Source organism: Camelus bactrianus, chromosome X (assembly GCF_048773025.1).
Source record: "Camelus bactrianus isolate YW-2024 breed Bactrian camel chromosome X, ASM4877302v1, whole genome shotgun sequence".
Taxonomy (NCBI): Eukaryota; Metazoa; Chordata; class Mammalia; order Artiodactyla; family Camelidae; genus Camelus; species Camelus bactrianus.
This window is the reverse complement of record NC_133575.1, coordinates 92,296,772-92,321,201: the sequence shown is the minus strand read 5'-3', so window position 1 is coordinate 92,321,201 and position 24,430 is coordinate 92,296,772. Positions and strand designations below refer to the sequence as shown.

General features: G+C 41.4%; 1 protein-coding gene across 4 annotated transcripts in view; it reads right to left on the bottom strand.

Moving 5' to 3' along the window:
* Positions 1–24,430, bottom strand: part of DOCK11 (dedicator of cytokinesis 11) — a 169,813-nt gene that overhangs the window by 76,426 nt on the left and 68,957 nt on the right. For 3 of the 4 annotated variants that reach the window (XR_012504693.1, XM_074359257.1, XM_074359259.1), the window contains exons 13-24: positions 23,874–23,996; positions 22,185–22,267; positions 19,341–19,463; positions 19,062–19,138; positions 16,257–16,441; positions 16,100–16,165; positions 14,259–14,351; positions 11,965–12,088; positions 8,368–8,489; positions 7,781–7,867; positions 6,233–6,322; positions 1,101–1,219 (exon numbers count right to left, since the gene is read on the bottom strand). Coding sequence is in view for 3 of the 4 variants with exons in the window: in XM_074359257.1 (XP_074215358.1) it covers positions 1,101–1,219; positions 6,233–6,322; positions 7,781–7,867; positions 8,368–8,489; positions 11,965–12,088; positions 14,259–14,351; positions 16,100–16,165; positions 16,257–16,441; positions 19,062–19,138; positions 19,341–19,463; positions 22,185–22,267; positions 23,874–23,996 (1,292 nt within the window). In the remaining variant the exon portion in view is untranslated. The remainder of the gene's footprint in view (positions 1–1,100; positions 1,220–6,232; positions 6,323–7,780; positions 7,868–8,367; positions 8,490–11,964; positions 12,089–14,258; positions 14,352–16,099; positions 16,166–16,256; positions 16,442–19,061; positions 19,139–19,340; positions 19,464–22,184; positions 22,268–23,873; positions 23,997–24,430) is intronic. The other variant, XM_074359258.1, reaches the window with a different exon arrangement.

The following is a 24,430-nucleotide window of genomic DNA, read 5'->3' as shown; positions in this document are numbered from 1 at the left end:
AAAATTCATAGAAAGTTTTAGAGTTACGAGACTAGCTGTGGTTCTCCAACTTGAGCATGTGCGACAATCAGCTGGAGGGCAGAGCGCTCAACCCGCTCCCAGACCTGCTGAGTTTTTAGGTCTGCGGGAAGTTCAATGATTAGCAGTTGAATAAGCGCTCAGGTGATACTGATACGGCTGATCCAGGAAGCACATTTTGAGAGCCACTGGGCTAGAGTAATGCTTCTTAAATTTTCGAGCAGACTATCCCCAACGGCAGAGAAGAGCAAACAGTATGCAGGTGTGTGTGGCTTGAGCCCTCAGGGGAGAGGCTGTGGCACCAGCAGAAGCAGCAACGCCAGAAACACCCAGCACTGAGCTCACAATTTTTTGGAAGTCTCCTGTTTTAATTGCAAATTTCAGGTACACTTTGCATTCTACTCTACAATTTATCTTCGTTTATTTTTATATAAAAAGAACACTCCCTTATTCTTTCAAGTAAAAATTGATGGCCTAGGGCCACTCTGTCCAATATGAGAGCCACTATTCCCAAGTGGCCATGTAAATTAATTAAAATTAATTACAATTAAAAAGTCAGTTCCTCAGTTACACTAGCCACATTTCAAGTGCTCAGTGGCTAAATGTGGCTAATGGCTACCATATTGGACTGCACCAGTATAGAACATTTCCATGACTGGAGAAAGTTCTATTGGACAACACTGGTCAAGGGCAATGGTTCTCAAAGTCCATTGCATTATGCAATCACCTGGGAAAGTATTTTTTTTAATTATTTATATTGAGTTTCACCTTCAGAGATTCTGGTTTAATTGGTATGAAGTATGGTCTGGGAATAGACATTTTTAAAAGATTCCCTGGTGATCCTAACATGTAGCAGTTTTAGAACCCCTGGTTGAGGAAAACAGTAGTTTATCCTATGGTTTCTGGTACCATCTATCCCTCCGGATATAAATCCCCCAATCTGAGAAGCATGAAACTAGAGAAAACTGATACTAGATTTCTGACTTTTGGGTTCTCATTTGTAAGATTAAATTCATATTTAAAATGAAGAAATGCAAGAGGAAACAAAAGTTGCTTCTTTGTATTATAACACCGAAACTCACATGGTGCAGTTGATAGGAACGTCATCTTCATGGGTCATATTTGTGAGAACTCGGAAGAGTTGCATAAGAATTACAGGTAGAAACTGTATCATGACTTGGATCTCCATGGCATGCAAACACTAAAATAAGTCATTATTAGTTATGGAAACAAACAGAAATATGATATAACTTGCAAAGGTGAAACAACAAAAAATTAAGTAATGAGAAATATATTCACTAGACTATAAGCTCGCTTAAATATGAGCTTCATGGGATAGAGGACTTTGTCAATTACTTTATCCACGTCTCTTATTTCGGCACTCAGATGTTGTTAGTTTATTTAATATTAAATATTCTACTGAAGATAACAAGTGTACCTGGGAAAACCAGGTTTTGGAATAAAGACAACTGACTCTTGGTAAACCAACACTCAACTGGGGTGGGGAGCAGGTGTGCTTAGAGGTGCTGGAGACCGCCTACCAGCCCCAGCAGTGTGTTTTACAGGGGAAAGTGGGCCATCATTTTCTGGTGAAAACTTACGTGGGATTCAATAAAGTGTGTTTCTACATATAATTGGCTTTACGTTGGCATCATCTACAAACTGAAGCAGTTTTGCATTCTAACCACTTCATAATGCATTTCTGCAAAATGCTAATAACACCCTGTCTCTAGTGATTGCCATGTTAATATCAAAATGAAGAAATGTGTTCGTATATACATAGAATGATACAAGCAACAAAATTTCTAAAATTTCTTCTTCCTTCCCTTTTCTTCGCATGCATTCATTCATTCATTCACTTAGTCAATTCGCCAACCAAAAAACCTCACTGAACCCTATTCTATACCAATTCAGTATTTGGTGCCATGGGAAATACAGAGATGGACAAGTCTCTGTACTAAGGAACTCAATATTTCTCTTTCAGTCTCTCTTACTTTTGCTCCATCTTTCCATCCTTGTACCGACCATCCCTTCTCAGGCCTCTCTCATCTCAACAGTGACCTCTGAGATCTCCGGCAGCTTCCCTTCAATCAGATGCATAAGGCAAGAAACTGAGCTCAAGGAACCCATGGTCTATCCTTCAGGTTTTTCCTTCATTTTGCCCCCTCTCTTCTATCCTCACAGCCGTCACCCTTTTTCAGGACTCTCTCAACTGTAACCAAAATAGTCTAATAATGTTCTAGTAGGTCTCTGTACAGTTTCTCCTCACTCCCAGTATGTCCAACTCTCATTTCCAAAAATTAATCTTCCTCAAATACTGGTTACATAAGGCCACCACCTGCCACCATCAAGATTTTTTTGATGTCTCCACATTACCTAGGGCAGTGGTCCTCAACCCACGGGATATCCGGCAACGTCTGGAGACATTTTGAGTTGTTGCAATTCGGGGGTGCTACTGACATCTAGTGGATAGGCCAGGGGTACTACCAAACATCTTACAACGTGCAGGACAGCCCTTTCCAACACAGAATTATCCTGCCCCAAATGTCAATAGTGCCAAGTTTGAGAAACTCTTAAGTCTAAGTTACTTAAGACCCAACCTACATTTTTAGCCTTAATACCCATCATTCTTGACAAGGCCAAACTGCTATCTTGACTGCTCTTTGCATATATTGTATGCATTTCTACCTTTGTGCCTTTGTTCACATTTTTTAGCTAAATCCCAGCCAGCCCTCCAAGGCAAGCTCAAACCTCCACTTCAGTGAAGCCGTTCACTCACTCAGTCAACAAAGGCATACTGAATGAACTTCCAGCTGCCAAGCACAACAACAACAACAAAAAACACGGTTCCTACCATGAAGCAGTTCAGCCTATGGGGGGGAGTACATGGACCTAAATCACCGCAATACAAACAGTGAACAGTATGACAGCGGTATATACAAAATGCAAAGAGGAAGAAGCAACCGAGAAGTCTGCAAGTGGGGAGGGAACATCACATGAGGCTTCAGAGAGGAGGAAGCTTAAAGGACAAGCAGTATCACGTCAGGTAGAAAAGAGAGACGGACATTCCGTGCAGAACTGATTTCCCTGCACCAGTACTGTTCCCCTATAATTTATTCTCCACACAGCAGCCAGAGGGTTCTTCTGAAAGGCAAATTCAATAATGTCACTTCCCTTTGTTACAAACAAAACAAAGCACCACGAACAAAAAGCTGTCAAGGGCTCCCCATCCTACACGTACCTGTGTGTCTCTCCACACTCATCTGAGGCCATCCCCCGCCTTCGCTGCTCAGTGCGCGCTAGCTCTGCTGTCATTGCTTTTTTTCTGTTGTTCACACATGCCATTGCAAGGTGTTTACACCTGTTGCAATACTGTCAGCTTTCTACGCAGCTTTACCACCTGTAGGTGTCTTCCTGGCATCAGTTTCTTTTCAGCTTAAAACATCATCATCTCCTCAGACAGGCCTTCCTCGACAACTCCATCTCGACTGCACTCCTGGTCATGTTAGATCCCATTAACTTGTTCTGTTTCCTTCATGGCACTCATCCCTATCCAACATTACTTACTTACTTATGACCCCTCTACCCCAGCCAGACCAGGTACGTTGTCTGAATTGTTCCCCATTATATTCCCAGCATCCAGTGCAGTATCTGACCCATAGCAGGTGCTCAGTAAATATTTGAGGAATGACTGAAAAAAGATGGAAACCCTCTAGTCTTAGTGGTTCAGCGGTTTTGTGAACTATTAGCATTTATACCCTGTATCATGGATTTGACGTTTAATGATATATTGCTTTGGACTATCATTTGTACTACTGATGTATATTGTCATTTGACTTATATGTGTCCTGTCTCTGACTGGTTGTAAGATCCCTATGGATAATGAGCCGAAGTTATTACTCTTTGAAAGCCCCACAATATCTAGGAATATACTAAACACATAATAAGAGCTCAAAATGTAGATGTTAAATGAACCAATGGAACAATGTCATTATAGGGACAACAACAGATAGCAAGGTTTGGTAGAAAGAACACAGGACTAGGAGTCAAGAGACACAGCAAAAAACAGGCTCAGCTCAGCTCCACTCCACTACTAACCAGCTGAATGACCACAGGCAAGTCACTCTCCTCGGGTCTTGGTTTCCTCATCTGTAAAAAAAATTCTCTAGGGAGCCCTTTCAGCACTAACATTCCATACAGGAGTTTGGCTTTCTGTAATCTCATGGCATTTCATTCACTGCCACTAGAGGGCGAGCATAGGTCACATAAATATCAGAAATTCCACACCCTTAAAAACGCAAATGTGAGTACTTTTTCTCCCCTCCATTCTAAGAATACCAGTATAGGAAAATACTGCTGTGTTTAACTCTGTTAAAACTTTTACAAAGCTTCCCCACTGGAAGAAACGCCAAGATCTGAACAAAGCATTCATACAGAGAGCGGGAGTTCTAGCCCTTAGCCAAGGAAAAGATTTGAAGTTAGATGACTGTTATATCTCTCACTGATACTTAAGAATAACAGCCACCATTTATTAGCTAGCTCCCTGATATCCCCCTTCCAACAGTATCGTTTCTGTATGGTAGGCAGAATGATACTTCAGAAACCAAAGGCACATCCTGTCACTCCTCTGTTCAAGGCTTCCCATCTCATTCGGGGTACAAGTCTAACTCTTCATCAGGTCTTATTGAGCCATTACTTGACCAGCAACCCAGCTACCTTTCCAATGTGATGTCCCATCATTCCATGTGCCAACCATGCTGGAAGTCCTGCTGTTCCTTCAACACACCAAGCAAGCTCCTCAGGGCCTTCGCACTTGCTGTTTCCAGCTCTCCCCCAGAAGTCTACATAGCTGGCACCCCCCCCCCCAATTCCTTTAGGTCTCTGTCAAATATCACTTTACTGGAGAGTTCTTCTTTGACATTTTATCTGAAAGAGGGACCCTTTATCGCTCCTTATTCCCCTTCACTATGTTTTGGTTTTCTTTATAGTATTTATGACACGACATACACTCGGTCCTCTGTATCTGCAGGTTCCACATCTGCGGATACAGAGGGCCGACTGCAAGGGACTTGAGCATCTTTGGATTTTGGTGTCTATGGAGGGTCCTGGAACCAATCCCCTGTGGATACAGAGGGACTACTGTATATGTATATATTTATTTGTTTATGTGTTTATTGTCCGTCTGTCTCTACAACAAAGTTAAGATCCTTGAAAATAGGGATATTGTTTGTTTTCTTCACTTATACTCCCAATGCTTAGAATGATGCCTGGCCCATAGGAAGCACTCAGGAAAGAAGTGCTTTCTTCTTGAATGACTGCTACACCACAGATGCCCTATCTCACTGAGGCCTCACAACCACCCTCTACGTTGGTGTTATTATTACCGTTACATGACAGATAAAGAACCAAAGGCTTGGAGAAGTTAAGTAATTTGGTCAAGGTCAATCACCGAGCTGACAGATCTGAGTTTGTGATTCCAGAATCCATTCATGTGTTATCTCATATCATAGTACCTCTCTGAAATAAATGAATATTTTTTTCCCTAAGAATATCATTCAGTATTAACATAGGTCCAAAGGGAAATCCTGTAGAGGCTTCATTTAAAATCAAAGTTCCTCAGACTGGCCATGGCTGACCTACTGAAGAGCAGCCAAAGGAAAAGTCACTGTCAGCTAGGTCCAAGTTAGGAAATAAACGGAGTCTTGGATTCCCAATACGTCTGATAAAATATGGTGTTTCTTAAGATTCTCTCTATGTAACATGCAGAAACTAGGTTCTCTCTCTTCAGCTGACCTTTCTGATAATCCTTCACCTACAGACAGAGGAATCATTTCACATTTCCAGGCAGAAGTGACTGTGCTCCTCCTGGCCCTTTTCCGCAGAGCACTCTCCACCTTTACCAGGCAGTCAAGTCAGCAGGATGAGAAAAGACCTGGAAAAATCCATTTATGGAGCCGGAAATAAACATTTTCATGAGATGTTTAAAAATACGACGTCGAATTCTAGCTATAAGATTTTCTTCCTAATGTAGCAATTCTGCTCTCTGCTTCTAAACAGCCACTTGATGGAAAAGCAAATAATAGAAAGTGTTCTCTTGAGGCTACACAGTGGAAAGTATTTTCAAAGTGTTCGAGTCTTTCCCCGCCACATCAAAAATGTGGCAACAAAAAGACATGAAAAACAAACCTTTCACAGAAAGCTGCTGTTCATTTACCTTTAAATATTTGATGAGCTCCCCCGGAACTTCTTTCGAGCCTGACTGAATCAGCTGGCAGTGGTGGAAGAATTTGTGCACATGTAGATCCTGAAAAACAGATGGACACAGCCGTATGAAATCTGATTCATTACCTTCAACACAGGCTCTCTACCTCTCCCCTCCCCGCCACCCGCATCTTGCAAACCTATTTACCAGGGGATTCTAATGGCCAGACTCGGCAGCTGCAGCTACCAGCACATGTGTTCATAAAGGAGCCGAGTCCTCCCAAGCAGCGCACGAGGCAGCAAACCCGGGCGCGCTCAGCACGGACCTACACACACCAGCTCGGCCTCAGTTCATGCCCAACTAGTCAAGCATGTATTTAATTTCTTTTATGGCTAGTGTAGTCTCTAAAGTCGGGCTGCTTCTGTATTTTAATGAAACGAGTGGGATTGGAGGTCTGAACTGACAGGTGAAGAGAAGGTTGCAGCAGGGAGTTGCCGGAACAAGTCTCAGGCACTCAGCGCCCGGGTTACCCCGGCCCGGCACCGGCCGGTGTCCAGCTGTCCTATGTGGAATCTGTAGACATTGATTTTGGGGACAGCATGGACTGTATCAGGAACTGGAATAATGAAACTTGGATTGTGACTTACTTCCTGTAATTATTACCTGTGTGATTTTGGGTAAATCATCTAATCTGACCGAGCCTCAGTTTCTTTACCTATAAAATGGCAAAGTAGGCAGGGAGAGCTGAGAAGGACCATGCAGGCCACACCAATAAGTGGGGACTTCAGCTTCTCTGTGATTTTCAAAGTGTGCCTGAGGTTTCCTCACAGGTAGTTGATTCTAATGACATGTATGCCAAGGCTAAGAGCAAACCGTAGTGGTCAGCCCTGGTCCACTGACTACAAATTTCTGTGTTCGACTCCAGTCTAACCATGAGAAAACCATCAGACAAATTCCAACAGAGGGGCATCCTACAAAATACCAGTACCCCTGAAACCTGACAAGGTCACCAGAAACAATTAAAGTCTCAGAACTTGTCACAGCCAATAAGAGCCTCAGATGGGACAACTAAACAGAATAGAAAAGGATCATTAATAGGTAAAAACTAAAAAAAACCTGAATAAAGTCCAGACCTCAGTTAATAATTATGTCTCAACACTGGTTCATTAGTTGTAACAAAAGTGCCATCGTAACGTAAGATGTTACTACCAGGGGGAACTAGGCACAGGGTATATGGGACATCTCTGTACTATCTTAATAATTTTTCTGTAAATCTAAGACTGTTCACAAAAAATAAAATTTATTGTTAAAAAATGGTGATACTAGCATCCATGTTCCTTTCAGAGTTTTGTAAGACTCGACTCAGTTTGAGAATAAAAGGATAGTGCGATTTGAGAAGAATTATAAAATGTGAGCTATTAGTAAGAATGATGTTATCACTAATGAGAAAGTCTTTCAGGCGACAACTTCACTAAGGCTGTAGCAATCAAATATAATCTATTTTAATCAAGAAAGACACTCAGGTATTAAAACTGACAAAATTCAGTTGATGTAACTTACTTGAGTGTAAATGGTAGACTCTAAGTGGCTTTTAATCTTCAACAAAGGCTTGGCACCATCTACCCACTTAATATCCACATTAGACTGCTGTGAAGAGAAAATACACACTTGAGTTTCTGTAACAGAGCAATAGATAGATGAACAACATATAACACCTTTATGCATTTCAACATTTTTCAGAAACAAGTGTGTTACTTTCACACACAGGGAGTTACTGGAGAAAGTAACTTGTGTCTAGAATAAATGTACCCTAAATCATTTTGAACTTCCACTCCTTTTCAGGCTAATATTTTTATACATTACAATAAAAATACCAAAGAAATGAATTTTTTAAATGATGAACGAAATCGAAGTCCCATTTTGAAAAATCATTATTAGAACCAAGAGATGTGAGGTTACTTTGTCAAACTATTATAAAGACTTTTCAACACTCATTTCCCATACTTATTTTTGTTGTGGGCCAGCACCAGTCCTCAAACTGCACTTTGAGTAGCTACTACTAGACCAAACTATCAAGTATGCCAATGGAATTCTACTTTTTAAACATTTCATCATGATTACTTCAACAAACACAGATATTTTCCTACCCTTCTGGATTCTGCATCATTCAGATTCAGGTAGCCTGGGGGAAGATTGGCGGAAACTGGCAGCTGCTGCTCAAATGTGATGATTCTACCATCCTTCAGCAAAGGTACCCAGGCAAAGCCAACTGCCAAGACAATAATCAACCATGAGACATGAAATTGCAAATGCAATTAGCTACACAAATGTCTGGCTGCTGGGGAGCAGGGTAGGGCTGATGATGTTGCCAGGGGTCTGTAGGTGGGAGTTCATCCAGCTGTTGGGCATCTGAGTACTCAGGAAGGATCGATGAGTTTGGATCGCTTCCTAATCCCAGCCTGGCCACTAACAGGTTATTTACTCTATCTCTTTGACTATAAAAATGGGAACAACAACACATCGTTTTTCCATCTAACAGAGTTATTGAAAAACCAAAGTGAGCAAATATACAAAAATACCTTAAAACATTTAAAGTACATCAATTTCATTATCTTCAAGTATTATTTAATATTATTCATAATATTTAATATTCATTAACATTGGGAAATAATTTTGGTAGACTTATTTTTCAAAAGATTCACATGTCTCTCATCCATCCTTACTAAGAAGGTAAAGTCTCATATCTGAGACTATAATCAGACAGCAATCACCATGTTCTAAAATTTCTTCCAGCAACCCTATGGGAAGTAAGGGACTATGGAAAATGTAGGTCACACGTCAAGGTTACATTCCATATTTATACAAGGCAGTATTCAGCTGGGCAGTTTTCCTGATTACAGAAGGAAGAGGTGTAGGAGGAGAATGCAGGGCACAGTGCTTACAAATTGAATCCACTGAGAGATTTTTCTCCCCAGTGTCTACATTTCTGAACGGTTCTACCCAAAGGAGCCTCTTGGCTTCCCATTAGAAAACTCATCATGTTCTCCTAAAAAAGCCAGAGCCATCTGTGTTGCTCAAGTCAAGCAGTGTCAGTATTTCCATTATAGAGATTACTCTGGGCTTCAAGTGTTTATAACTCAGCTGTAAAAAAAAACAAAACTCTGGACTGAGTTTTGGCATCTGAGAGAGGGTGTTGGCCAGAGAGTGCTTGTTAAAGCAACTGCTTTCTGATGCTTTAAAATACTTTGCGTGAGTGTGTATGTGTATGCGTGTTTACATTGTGAATGTAGAAGTCAACACAAATCTGGTTAGAATGTTTTCATTCACGTGTTTAATTTGGCAAATGCTTTAATCCTTAAGGAGACTAATACATTGCTTTCTCTAAGGAGACTGAATGGTTTTCTCAGATGCTGCAACATGCCTGAAGGACATCATTACTAGTAAAGCTTCAGAAATGCTTTACCCAGAGCTCTCCGTTTATAAAAAGCAGAGGAAAGGAACATGAGCAGAAGAATCACTCAAAAGGACCCTGTCAAAGTAGTTAAACTGAAAATTAGACAAATGACAAAGGTTTCCAGTCTAGAGAGTAGGAAACTGAAAATAGATTTCTTGTTCTTAGACGATATTTTTTCCTCATAGAAATTTTTATTGAGATATAATTCAGATACCATACAATTCATCTGTTTCAAGTATACACTTCAATGATTCTTAGTATAGTCACAAAACTGGGCATCTACCTCCACTCTCTAATTCCAGAACTTCTTCATCAGCCCAGAAAGAAACTCCATACCCCTTAGAAGTCACACCTTACACCCCTCTCCTTCCAGTCCCGGACAACCACTCATCTGCTTTCTGTCTCTCTGGAATCGCTTGGGCAACATTTTTGCACTGTGAATTAATCAGAGCATGGCCAAGGGTGTCTCAGTCAAAACTCATGTAGAACCCCTAGAAGCTATAAAGGTACAATGTCAAGCAGATGCTCCGCTCAAAGGTGTGAAGCCACTTAAAGGACAGACAGTTAAAAGTGACGGTGGCACACCAAGTAAGTGTCTCATGCTTCACTGAGCATCTTGCACACTTCCGTTTAGGATCTGGATAAGGAACTAGCCAATTTGTTTCTCAGGAGGTGCACTGTTATGGGTTCTCATTGTTTGCCCGATTTCTTCTCACCCTACAAGGTCCCGAGCCTGAATGAACTGCAATTTCTATGGGGATCCAGAACAGGACCATGCTAGCCACTAACGGAACTTCCTAACATTCAGTCCTCTGCCTGCCAAGCATCACTCAGATGTCTAACACCTCAAGCTCAGCATCAGTCCAAAACCTACCATCCCTACCCACAATTCTGCTACTTGGCAATACCTTCTTTCCAGTTTTGAAACTTCAGTGCTAACTTAGAATTATCTCTTTAGCAGCCAGTCTCTCGCCAGGCCTAATATATTTCTCTGTAATTCTCTTTGTCTTCCTCTCCTGGCCTTTGAAATGGCCCCCTAACTGGTGTTTCCTTCCTTCTTCCTGCTCCAACTCACCTTACCCATTATATTGCTCCCTGCTTAGATTTCCTGCAAAACAGCTCTGACTGGTGTTTATAATTCTTCAGTACTTCCCTACTGGTGACAGAATAAAATCAAATCCACAATCTGGAAGGCTTTCCACGGTCAGATGCCTCCTTTTCCACCTGGCATCCTGATTCCCTTCGCAGGACCCTGTGCTTCAGTGGCATTGAACCACCTGTGGTTCCCCATCCATACCCCTCAACGCTCTGCCTCTGTACCGGATGCTCATTCACCCTGGAGTCCTCCACCGTCCTGCCATCTCTGCATTAGTGAACTACCTTGCCCTTTAAGGCCTCCCACACACACCATCTCCTCCTGGAAGTCTTCCCTGAATCCCAGCCAGTTGTCCCTCCACCAACTGAAGTAATAATTCGCTCTGCTCTAAGATCACAGGGAGCCACTTTCTTAGTAACTGCTACTTTCTATCTTGTATTAGAGTTGTCTACCTAGGTCTCATTTCCCCTGCTAGATCACTGCTCACTGAAGATGAGAGCTAGGTTTGATTCTCCACTGTATTCTCCAGAGCACCACCTACAGTATCTTATACAGTGTAACTATGCAGACATACTTGCTGAGTGAATGAACAAATGAACGAATTTAAGATGGATCTAGACTACCTTGGATCTGAATCCCAGGGCCTGCTGACATTTATATAGTGGGTGTTCACAGGGCCTCCTTCATTCTAAGGATGCTTCTCCCTGGTTTATCTAAAACCTTGCTGAATGGGACCATGCCTGGGACTTCAAGAGCAATGCTTATTCAAGTTCATGCAACGTGTCCTCTTCTCATTAGAACACCAATCTCCCTCAGGTTCAAAAATGCTCATGGTTATGGGCTCACTTCCCTCTTCCCACTGAGCAGAACTGGAAAGTTCTGGTTGCTGGGCCATTCTACATCAAAGAGATAACAAAAATGCTGCAGCACAATATGGGTTTCCCTCTGAGAAGGGCAGTATTACTTTATGTTGCCTACAATAGTCGAAGCACACTGCAAGCATTTGGACATGACACTGGGTAGAAATGATGATAAAATGAACACATAATTCATCTTTTACCAGTGAACTTTTAACTCAGACATGTACTTTTTGGTGAAGGGAAGTGGTTTGTAACTTGAGGAAAAGAGGTTATATCTCCCAGACAACTCCACTTCAAACAGCTCTAGAGAGAGACATTGAAGGAGCACACGTACCTGGGGTTTCAACTGTGTCCTGCTTTTTGGTTGTTCCCTTTGTGTTAATTTCACAACTTACATGATAAAAAGTGAAAAGCAAATGATGTTTCTGATGCAGGTGAATGGGAAGCTCAATTTTAATCTGAAAGGAAAGCAAAATAAAAATAGCATTTTCTTTTGTGTTAATTGTCAAGCTGGACTGTCAGACCTTTAGTTCTGTTTCATCATACTTTTCCAATGACATACTTTTCTAAAGGACAGGCCAAGTGGTCAAATAATAGTTATCATTTAAATATATTCCAAATGCTTTTCTGGTCAGTTTCAGTTTGACAACAATATTCTCCCGGGTTGTGAGGGCTGATTTATTACTTTTGCTGGAGAGTCCAGTTGATTCTCCTGGATTCAACTTTGCAGTAGGATTTTCTAAAATGCTGGATCAAAACCACATCCTTACAGCCCAGGGATACTATGTAACTCAATCTGAGTCAGTCAATGCAATCCATCTACAATGTGCACTGAACTTGAAAGGCTGCTTTTTTGGCAATCATTGCCCTTCTTTCCATGAAAAAAAAATTAAGCCTTTACAAGTAAATGTGCAAAAGTCACTGTGGTATTATGGTATCAACAAATTACAACTCATATAAATTTCTTTAAATGAAAAACACAACTTCAGTCTTGAATAAAAAAAAACGCCATCCTGACACATGAATTTAATGTGAAAAATTAATACTTCAATACAAGCATCTCGAGTAATTTTCCAATCAGAACCCAACTGAATATTCGTAATGCCTCCTGGGAAGTATGTGGGAGACAGATTACAGGTTGAGTTGATTTAACGGACATGCGTGTACCTGTAGAGAACACACGCAAACACACACACTCATATTCACTTTCCTGGTCAATATACAGTGAATGATCGAAAAGTCTATTTCTGGCTTCCTAAAGATAATGTGGACTATTTACTACATGAACAAGTTTCCTCTAGTGACTGGCATTGGTTGCAGAGAGGGACATATTAAACAGCTCAGTGATGGACATCTGGTCTAATTATCATTCACACAAGGCATGGTTTTGGTGTTATAACTAATTTCTGTTGTAGGTATATTTCACCACAGAATCTGCCTATCCACAGGACGCAGACCATCTGGGTATCTAATGCTCTGCTGCACATAAATATGGACATACTCCCTCCCTGGGTGGCAAAAACGCAAAGCACCATTATCCTCCTCCCCATCCCCCGCGAATGTAGGGGCATTGGACTGAGAAGGAATGAGCCAGCCTAAGGCTGGGGTATAAGGCCTCCTCCACACAACAGCAGGTGGACCTGGGGAAATCGGGACGGCAGGGGGGATGGTTTCAGCCCAAGCCAGGAATGGAGACGTGGGGCCCGAGAAGCAGCAACAGCAGAGTTTCTGGCCTGGGATGCACAGCCAGGTTCCAGGGAGACATGTGGGAATCAAAAGCAGCCTGAGGATTCAGATAAGCCAGATACATACAGACTAGAAGAGGCAGTGTGACAGAGACACTAAGACACTGGGAAGGACACGGAGACATAGAGATAGAGAAGTGGGGGAGGGAGGGTATAGCTCAGTGGTAGAGCGCTTGCTCAGCATGCACGAGGTCCTGGGTTCAATCCCCAGCATCTCCAGTAAATAAATAATTAAATAAATAGACCTAATTACCTCCTGCCCCCAACCCCACAAAAAAGAAAAAAAATGAGAAGTGGGAAGAAGGAAAAAGAGGGAGAGATGGAGTCAAAGACAGAGACTGAGGAAGGGTGCCCACAGACCCGGAGAGTACACCAGTCCCCTTTGCCTGCGTGGCACTGAGACATCTGGTGCAGCCAACGGGATTCTGGTGGCCCAGCTGAGCTGCTGAGTCTCTCAAAGAGTTTCACTTACAGAGTCTGTGTCCTCCCATGCAGAAAGAACCACAGGAGGAAACAGCTAGAGGGTGTTCGGAAAATCCCTTCTAAATTTCTCATTAAGCTTTGGAAATGGAGACTCAGAAAGGGGAAGTAACTTGCTCAAGGTGACAGAGCCAGGTGTCAAAGGGAGGGCTAGAAACCTCGTTCCAGCCTGGTGTCTGTTTCCTACATTATCTCACGTCCGAGCCCCTTCCACTTGTGGGCAAATGCTCCACTGTCATCAAAGGGCACCAAGCAGGCAGTGGCCCCTTGTTTTGATGTGACATTTTCTATTTTCATGGGAGAAAACACTCGGGGGCTGAAAAGTGCAGATACAATGTTGGAAATGACAAAGAAAAAAAGAGCAACCCCTGCATTTCATAAACGTTAGAATCCTGTGCTTTACCTCATCATAGAACTCTGGATTTTGGTTGTGATGTGAGACAACAGCATAAGCATTTGTGGTAAAAACAGATCCCGTGGGTTTTCCATAAATACACTGCAAAAGAAGGAAACAGAGTCACCACTCTCCATGCTGTTCTTTAAACACCATGCCATGGAACCACATCCAGTTAGAGGCATCTGTGAGCACAGGGTCACGGCCAAGCCCACCCAGCTCTCACCATGAGCCTGTAAATTACAAATAATTTACAGTCACTCCAGACACCACCCCAGACATTGCCTAAGTTGGCTGCATGGATGCTTCTGAATTTCCAGCCATCAAAGAAATATAATTCCAACCTAGCTGATGGTAAGAGGCTGAACACTTCTAATCATATGGAAGGGAAAGACTCTCCACAACCAGGCCTGGAAAGCTTACTTCTCTCAGCTATTTGCATTTCTTAATACAAGAAGCTCCCTCTCAGTCAGTCAGCAGCATTTGCTGAATGCTCCTTGTGTGGTGGGCAAGGTGAGGAGTTACCAAAACAGAACTGACCAGCAGATATATTCCTAGCCTAAAGGAATTCGAAATTGAGGGTCCATTAAGCTACAGACAAGCTCACTGTTCTCGCACTTTACGAGCCACATTTTAAGAGTCACTGGCTTGCTGTTACACCAATAAAATAAATGGAAGCTTTCTACGGTTCCATGGAAAGATCCGATTTCATTTCTAGTGTGTTTTTCACTTCCATAGGCCTAAGAAGGTCAAGGATGAATATGGAGTGAGCGTGCCAAGGTCCTAACTGCCTCATTCGGGTACTTCAGAGCCGGCCTCCAGGCCAGCTAAGAAATGAACCTGCGACTCCATGTAACTACATCACCAGTTCTCCCGAAATAGGGTTATGTGGGCAATTTGCAGGAATTGCTGAGAGGTAACCTAAGAATCTTTCAGCATACAAAAGGATATTGCGTGGGGGCAAAGGAAATGTTATTCTCACCTCTGCTCAAGGGAGAATCAGAGAAAATATACTTAATCTGTTCCAGCTAATCCTTAATTTAACTTAGGTTCCTCTGTGAAAACAAATCTTTCAAAGGTAGGAGTGAGGAAACATCCAATGACTTAATCGGGAACACTCCAGCTTCTTTCCCTAGATGGTTTAAGTGGAAGACCGCCCTCCATCTGTCTGATTTAGGCTCAGGCTAGAGAAGTGGGGAGCCAGATAAACACTCTGAGATGGCTAGATGTTCTGACTTCTCTCCCAGGCCTCTGATGAAAGGGCTAAAAGAGCCAAAAGTTCAAAGCAGCTATAAAGAGCGCAAATGTAAAGGCGCTGTGAACTGACAGCTATTTAAGGACCGCAGTATCAGATAATACTGAGATGCTTTCCATAGATCACTAATTCAAGTTTGGAGGCCCCCATTTGGCCAGTCACAGAGAAGTCAGATCTCAGATCAAAGCAGTCATGCTCTGCTTCTGTCAGCTAGAAGCCTGTTCAGGTTTCAAGGAGAATGGAGTTTATACTCCCCTGATGGTACCACTACAAACTGTCAGGTCAGAGCAGAAAATGACCTTGTGATTAGGCACTGGAGAATTCTAAAACCCAAGTGGAGCAAAGGCAAAAATCTGGCCTATGAAGCTTCCTCACTTTTAGAGCTATCTATGTTCCTAACTCATTTTGTTATTTCTTAATATTTAACTCATCCTTGTAGTTAATGTGTAAGAGCAGAAAAGACAATATTACATGTGTCACTTGAGTACATTTTCTCTTTGACGTTTAAACACATTAAACTTAGCATATGAAACTACCAAGGACCAAAATCTCTATCTCTACTAAAAAGGCATGCTTACCAGCATCATAAACAAACCTTTAGAGCGCTAGCATCACTTTCATCTGAATCCCGGAATTCCACACAGACCGCAATGTTCCTGGCCTAAAATGATTCATTGTTCAAAATGAGTCACAAAACAAGATGATTATAAATAACACTTTATACCCCAAAATGTATAGTTTACACTGTTTACCTTGGCAAATGTTTTCTGGCTATCATATTTTAACTGCAAGGGATATACATACAGATGGTTTTTGTAAATAGTAAATGGATAACAGTATTTTGTCATCTCTGGAACAAACTCTTCAACTTCCACAGTAATATTTTGACAACTCTTTTCAAAAGGCTTCAGGGGCACGTATGAAGAAGTAATACAATCTATAGCAGAAAAAAAAAAACAGGCAGAGATAATACAATTCAACAATCATTAACACATTTCTACATTTATAAAAATATACACGGATAGTGTTCTCAAAGAGCAGTTTAACAAAGAGAATTCTTAGTGATTGACAGAAAGTCATACAACCACTTGGAGAACCCAAAAGAACAAGATGGAGTAAATAGTCTGATGCTGATTTTAGTGGAACCCTTCAAACCAGACGTGGATTGCTATTTCATTCTTAACATAGAGGAGAGTGATTTGCCAAATACAACACATTATAATTTTGACAAATTTAAACTCTGCAAAGAAATCCATTATGTTTCTCCTCCTGTGGCTGCAATTTAGCTTTCACTGCAAATTTTTACTGGTATCAGGGAAGTAACGGTAAATCTATGCCTCCAATTAGCCCATGGCTTTTCGAAAGTGAACTTGGTGCAGGTGCAAATTTTCACTTAAGAAAGAATGGCAGCCTTTTGAAACTACAGATCTTACGATGTGTCACCAATAAGAAATTCAATCCTCCCGAACGTGCAAAACCCAAAGCCTCAGAGAAGGGTAGCAGCATGCTATTGAGGGAGCCACTGCAGTAAAAGTTATTGACACATTAAGGGGCTCTAAGACTGCTTGTCCTTGCTGCAGAGTGATACTGGTGGAGAAGGAAGACCCAGGAGAGTCAGACCTGAGGACACAATATTTTTCACTGGGTTTGGTTTTATACCACAGCAATACTTACAACAGAATAATATGTGGAGGTACAGAGTAAAGGTGCACAGAAACAAGTGATCATTCCAATACCCAGAGATAACTACTGTTCATGCTTTGGCGTATTTTCTTCTAGTCTTCTTTCCATGTGTATGTTATACAAAAATACAAAAGTCCCACTATATACATGGAACTTTATCCTGGCTTTTCATCATTTTACCTGATGTCTTATTCCATGAACTCTTTGTGAACGTCATGTTTCATAGCTGCATGAAGTTTCATGGTATCAGTATACCATAGCTGTCTTAACCACACGTGACAGTGTTAGACTCTTTCGTTATTTCCAATTTTCTCCCCAATATAAACAATACTACAGAGAACATCTTTATGCATAAATTCCTGTCTACATCTCAAGTTGTTTCTTCAGGAGAAAATAATCCATTTTACTCTTGGATGTTTTAAAATGTCAATTGCCATTTTCCTACTTACAATCCTTTAGTGACTTCTCATTGAACTTGGAATAAAATCCAGTGTTTTAAAGAGTTACCATGGTCTTTATAATTCTGTACAGGATGTGATCCTTCCTACTTCTGTTTCATCTCCAATCTCCCTTGCTCCCATCACACACTACACTACGGCCACATTGGCTTCCGTTCTGTTCATACCAACCACACTAGCTCCCATCTCAAGCTCTTTCTATCTAGGATGCCCTCAGAGTAGAAGCTACAGTCCCAACCAACGTATGCTGCCTGGACCACTTGGTGGGCCTTCCTTGGCCACCGTTTTTAAAGCAGCCTACCCCAATCACTGAAATCACTCACTTATTTCTTTTCTTGTTTAATATCTGTCACTCCTTTTAGACTTTAATCTCCATACTTTTAAAGCGTCTTGTAGGTATTAAATAGAGTTTACTCAAGAAATGCTTATTCGGTGAATCTCAGAATTGTAATGCCTTAGTTATAGACATTCATGGATATCTCCTGCCAAATTATCCTCCTACTTGTGATAGGTGGTGATGCCAGGCCAAAACCAAGCAAGCCTTAGACAGTTTCACTTTATTTTTGTAAATTTGATAGAAGAACAAAGACATCATAATGCTTAAATGTTTAAATTTGCATTAGTGGCATAATTACTGAGAGTGAACATTTTTTGAATCTTTACTAGTCATTTTATTTCCTGCAGATTGTCTTTGGTGTCTTCCGTCCATTTTTCTCCTGGGATCTTAGAGTCCTGTCTTTAGACAAGAAAAAAATTCTCCTCCTTTTTGATCCATTCGTGGATGAGACTTATCCAAGGCAAAGGGAGCAGAAACTGACTGGAGCACACTCACAACATCACATATTATAGATGAAACAGCATCTGATAAAATCAAGTGACTTCACTTCCTAATCTGTAACTATTCACCACGTGTACTGGGTTGAATAGTGTCCCAGCAAAATTCACGTCCCCTGGAAGCTCAGAATGTGACCTTATCTGGAAACAGGGTCTTTGCAGATGCAATTAGTTAAGATGAGATATACTGCTTGAAGGTGGGCCCTAATCCAATGACTGGTACTGTTAGAAGAAGGCCATGTAAGGACGGAGGCAGAGATTGGAGGGATCCAGCTACAAGCCAAGGGATGCCAAGGGTAGCAGGGAGTCACCAGATGCTAGAAAGAGGCAAGGAATGATTCTTCCTTAGAGCATTTAGAAGGAGCCTGGCCCTTCTGGCACCTTGATTTTTTACCTCTAGCCTCTAGAACTGCAAGAGAATAAATGTTTCATTGTAAGCCACCCAGTCTGTAATACTTCCTTACAGCAGCCCTAGGAAACTAATAAATACACCATGTAAACCTCAAGAAAAATACTGCTAAGATAAAAACCTGAGATTCAAACACAGCCCTTAAGGTTTATTTGCAATATGTAAGTTCTTACTTGATAAATCCACAGGAACGCATTCTACTGTGATGTTTAGCTGCCCAGGAATAATCTGCAATTTGGTCTTCTCTGGCCTGGCATAAAATAAGAATATTTTATACTTAAAACAAATGATTACTAAATGCATTGGTTACCCTATATCCAACCTTCCAAATGCTTCCAAACCCAAATGCTCCAAAGCACTTGGTTTCTCCCATATGTGACTCATACTCCTCATTTTAAGAAATTAAAATTCCTCTATTATATCAATTTACCACAGTAACTCCACACACTTACTTCTTGTATTCCGAGAGCAATTTGAGAATGTCTTCATTTGAAAGCTTGCTACTGTCTTGTTTATACAAAGGAGAAAATCTCCCATCCAGGTCAAGAGAGCCTTGAATATCTTTGAAAATGGGTCTAAAACAGCAACAGGAGGGGTTTAAAAAAAAGAAGTATTGATAAATTAAGATAAAAAAGTGCTGGTGAGTATACAATGGTGAAACTATTTTGGAAAATAATTTGGCAATTTCTGATGAAGTTATGCATACGCCTGCCCTCTGACCCTACAATTCCACTCCCAGGCATATTTCTACACGGTACTTCAATGTTCACAGCAGATTTATTTGCCATGGCCCCAAACTGGCAACAACCCAGATATTCATCAACAAGTGAATGGCTAACCAAACTGTGGTACATTCACATAATGGAATACTACTCAAAATGAACAACTGAGACATACAACATGACTGATGAAACTCAAAAACAGACTGAGCATGAGAAACCAAACGTAAGAGAACATACTGTGTGATTCCATCTATATGAAGGTCTAGAGTAGGTAAAAGTCATCTAAGGTCAGTAGTTGCCTGGGTGGAGGTGAGATGGCTGACTAGACCGGAGCGTGAGGGAACTCCCCAGAGTCATAGACATGTTCTATATCTTGGTTGGGGTGGTAGTTACATGACTGAATATACTTGTGAAAATTCATCAAACTGGACATATAAAATGTGCATTTTCATCAAAGGTAAAGTATATCTCAATAAAGTTGATAAAAATTAAATTAGGTCTTTAAGATCAACTTACAGTTTACAATATATTTGTAAAGTTTCCAATATGAATTTGAACTATTCCCTGCCCTTCCCCTTCTTCCATTTTTAAGCAGCTATCTTACTGCTAAAACGGGAAGTAACATAAAGCACCCAACACGCTGGAAGCAGCCAGAGCCAGAAACATAATTCCCCCGGCAGAGCCTCTGAAAATGTGGTTATATGCATTAACCATTGTTCCTACTTCTAAGCATATCTCCTTTATATTCAGTAAACAGGGGTTTAATCATACATCTTTTAAATACCCCAGCCAAGCCTTTAGAGTGAGCTCCTGCTACTGCTGACAACCAAAAACAGCTCAGGAAGAAGAAAAAAAATAGTGTAATTCCTCATCAGAACTGGGGATCAAAGCTTCTAACTTTGAAGATTTTAAAATTTACTTTTCTTGATACAGATCAGCATCAAGCGGCGACTGCTCCGACCTGAAGCGGGGGTGGGGGAGGGCGCCGCAGGGGTCCAGAGCGGAATCTACAGTCATGTGCCATGGGTTCTGAGCCCTGCTCACACACGTGCCATGTGAACTTGGCCAAGGATTTTTTTTTACTTCTGTGCCTCAATTTCCTTATCTCCAAGATGGGGGAGAATGGTCCCTACCTCTTAAGAAAGTATACATGAAATGTTTAAACCTTGGCCTTGTACAAAGTTAGCACTTAATTACCGTAAATAATAACAGCAGCAGTAGCTGGGGCATCACTAAGTGTGCTTGTATCTACACGCTGTATTTCACCTTCTATAATGCCGAAATATACCACCCTCCACTGCTCCTTGCCCTTGACCCATCTTTAGCTATCATTTCTCACCAGTTTGCAAAACAAAGACAAGGTGCCTTTTCATCTATCAACATACAAAGCATTTTGAGACCTTCCCCAAAAATGAAATGATTATCCATGGTGACAGAAGAGTTAATTAGCTTAGAATCTTCTACCCTTATGCTCCTCCCCAGCACCCACTGAACAGAATTGATTGAATTATTCAGAACATGGTGCCCTTTCCCCAGAAGTTCCAGTGAGCTGTACAGGCTGTACCACAAACAAGCCAGTGCACCTGGACCTCAAAGTGGGGAATAAGCAAGAAACACGTTTTAAGTCATCACTGTAGGCAGATTTGTAAGATTTGGAGGAAAATCATGTAACCCACCATCAGATACGTGGTACAGATAACACACTTCCTAATAACTAGCCCTGAAGGGGCTGCCAAATTTGTCATCAGAGAGCAAGAAAGTCTATTAAGTAATTACACACTTGCACTTACTACATTCTTTGCCTTCTAATTTTTAGTATGTTTTTCAGAATTACTCTATGATGGCTTTTCAAAGCATAAACCCAGCCAATTCTGAAACAGTGGGCATATTGTATATAATTCACCACAGTTTCTGGTTTTCTGGGGAAAAAATATTCCATCACTTTAGCAAATAAGCTCTGCTTTAAAACGTAATAAAATTAAGTGGTGTCAGTCAGCTCAGTAACCCAAGCCAAAGAAAATTTCCCTGAAGCAAGACATTTAAAGAAATCAAAGGGTCTTTGAGGCACAGCAAATTCCAAGAGAAAGAATTCTTGTATCCTGTTATGGACTAAATGTCTGTGTCCTCCCCCGGCCCCAAAGTTCATATGGTGAAATCTAATCCCCAAAATGATGATATTAGAATGTGGTACCTTTGGGAGGTGATTCAGTCATGAGGATGGCCCTCATAAAAGGGATTAGTGCTCTTAAAAGAAGCCAGAGAGCTAGCCCGCCCTCCTTCTGCCATGTGAGGATACAAGGAGAAGTTGGTTATCTACAACGTGGAAGAGTCCTCACCAGAACCCAAACATGCTGGCACCCTGATCTCGGACTTCCAACCTCCAGAGAAATGTCTGCTGTTTAAGCCAGCCAATCTACAGTAATTTATGATAGCAGCCCAAATGGACTGAGACACAGCCCAAGTATCCCAACTGGCTTGTCAGAAACAGACTTCTGAATGCTGCTGGCAAGGACAACAGCCTTCAACTTCACACAGGAGTGTGAATAGATGGGTCAGGATTATATTTGTACAAACCTGGCAGCCCAAGCAAAAGGCATTCTGTATTGTCCAAGGCGGCTACACACTTGCTTAGCTGTCCTGTGCACCTTCTGGGCTGTCTAAGGACAGAAACAAGAAAATAGGCTCATATTGGTTCACACTTCCAGGGACTCATCCAGAAAAATAATCCTCCCCAACTTACTGATAAAAAAACATCAAAATCTAGAGGGGGAAAAACATAGAAATAGCTACAATAAAACACAATACACATCAGCCACCCATTTTTCAAGACCAAAGCACTTCCTAAAGGTTCTGTGTTTTTTCATCAAGAGAGCCCTCATCAAGATATCAGAAGACAGATAAAATGCATGTGGGGCATATTTTGTACCAAAGACCACTAGTGGGAAAAATTTAAGCAGTTTGTGTATGTATTTCCTTTCACACATGAGCAGGCAGACACTCCATTCTTGGGAGAAGTTTGGTCTGGGTACAGTTGACCTTTCAACTCCCAAGATAAAAGCCAAATGACCAAGAATCAAGGCAATTAGTTTCGTGTGGGCAGGAGCTGCTGTTTGCACAGGCGCGGGGAGATGACACAGGAGATTAACTGCCTATAGAGTCTAAACAGGCTGCGAAATGCAGGCTGGACACTTATCCCGAGGGAGACAGAATGCGCGAGGCTTTTATCTACATTGTTGAGATCTTTTTTCCCCCCACAAATTAGTCATATGTCTCCTCAGCGTCTCCCACTTAATAAACACTATTTGGAGACAAAACTAAATGCCATGTACAACAGATCAACTCTCATAAATACTCAGCAGCTGGAGTGTCGCTAATGAACTCAGCCACGAATGCATCCCCTCTATGGGCCTCAGTTTTCTCATTTACAAAACGAGAGGAGAGGATGAGATCACAAATTTCTACAAGTTTGTATGTCATGATCCAGAAATTTGGATGATTCTAGGGGTTCCCGACTTTTAAGGTTGCCGTTTAAAGATATTAGACAGTAAAAAGAACAATCCCCACTATGTACTATGCCAACACTTCAGGAAGACAGGCAGGTGTGATGTTTAAAAAGTAGGAGGGGCAAAAATCTCAGAATAAAGGCTAGCCCTTTGAATTCAATACACTGAAGCTTCACGAACGGCTCAATCTCTTGTCTTTCTATTTTCATGTCATCAAAGACAAGAGTCAATTTGAGTACAGACTGGCCTTTCGAAACCACAGGACCAGGTCCTCTTTCCCATCCCAGCTCTGCCGTTCTAGGGCTGTAGGCAGGGCTGGGAATAAAGAAAGAGTAGCTATTGCCAAGGAGATGGTGTCAATGAACAGATGTGGCCTAAAAGCCTTCAGTTCTTATTTTGATAAATAAGCAGAAATCAGACTGGCATGTCAAAAGAACATAAATGAAAAGGGAAAAAAGTCATGTTGAAGCTTGAGCAGGCATACTTAGAGTAGACAATATTTTCAGAATATACAGCATGCTAAGGGAGTATTGGTTTTTTGGGGTTTTTTTCTTTTTGGTAGAGTCATTGACAATATCATTTAAAATACCAGTAAGGGGGGAGGGTATAGCTCACTGGTAGAATGCATGCCTAGCATGCACGAGGTCTTTGGTTCAATCTCCACTACCTCCATTAAAAAATAGATAGATAGATAAAACTAAAATGCCAGTAAAAGGCAAATTCTACCTTAGGCTGAAATGCTCACAATCTGTATAAATACCTTTGCCGGGTCAGAATTTTTGATGTAAGGCTCTGCGCAGTGCGTGATGTTCCCCTGGAGAACCTTTTCAATCCTCGCGACTAGGAAAATTTCAGAATGTGGATTTGTCACGGAGAAAATTCCCTGGAAAAAAATTCCTTCCATTAGACTCTTTTTTTTTAATGTCACCTCATAGATACAGTTGTTTGGTTAGTGATTCCTAGTGGCGTGCTTGGCACTGAATGTTGATATTCAACATAGGATCATGTTCAGGACCTTGGTAATAGATAAGATTTCCTTTCATACAGTTTTCAAAGCTCCCGATGCTCCTTTCAGAATGGATTTTCTATTTTGTCACCAACATCACATCTATTAGTCCCCAATGTGCAGTGTCACCATGGTTGCTTAGCCTCTCGTGTTTGGCTGTGCTTGCGAGGTGCATCCTTAGGCCTAATCAATACAACGTGTATTGTTTGGCTTAAGTGGCATGTGCTCAGATAGTGTGCGTTTCTCAAGTGGAATAGGATATGCATTCATCAATGTAGCTGCCTCTAACTCCAGGGCAATTCACTCACACT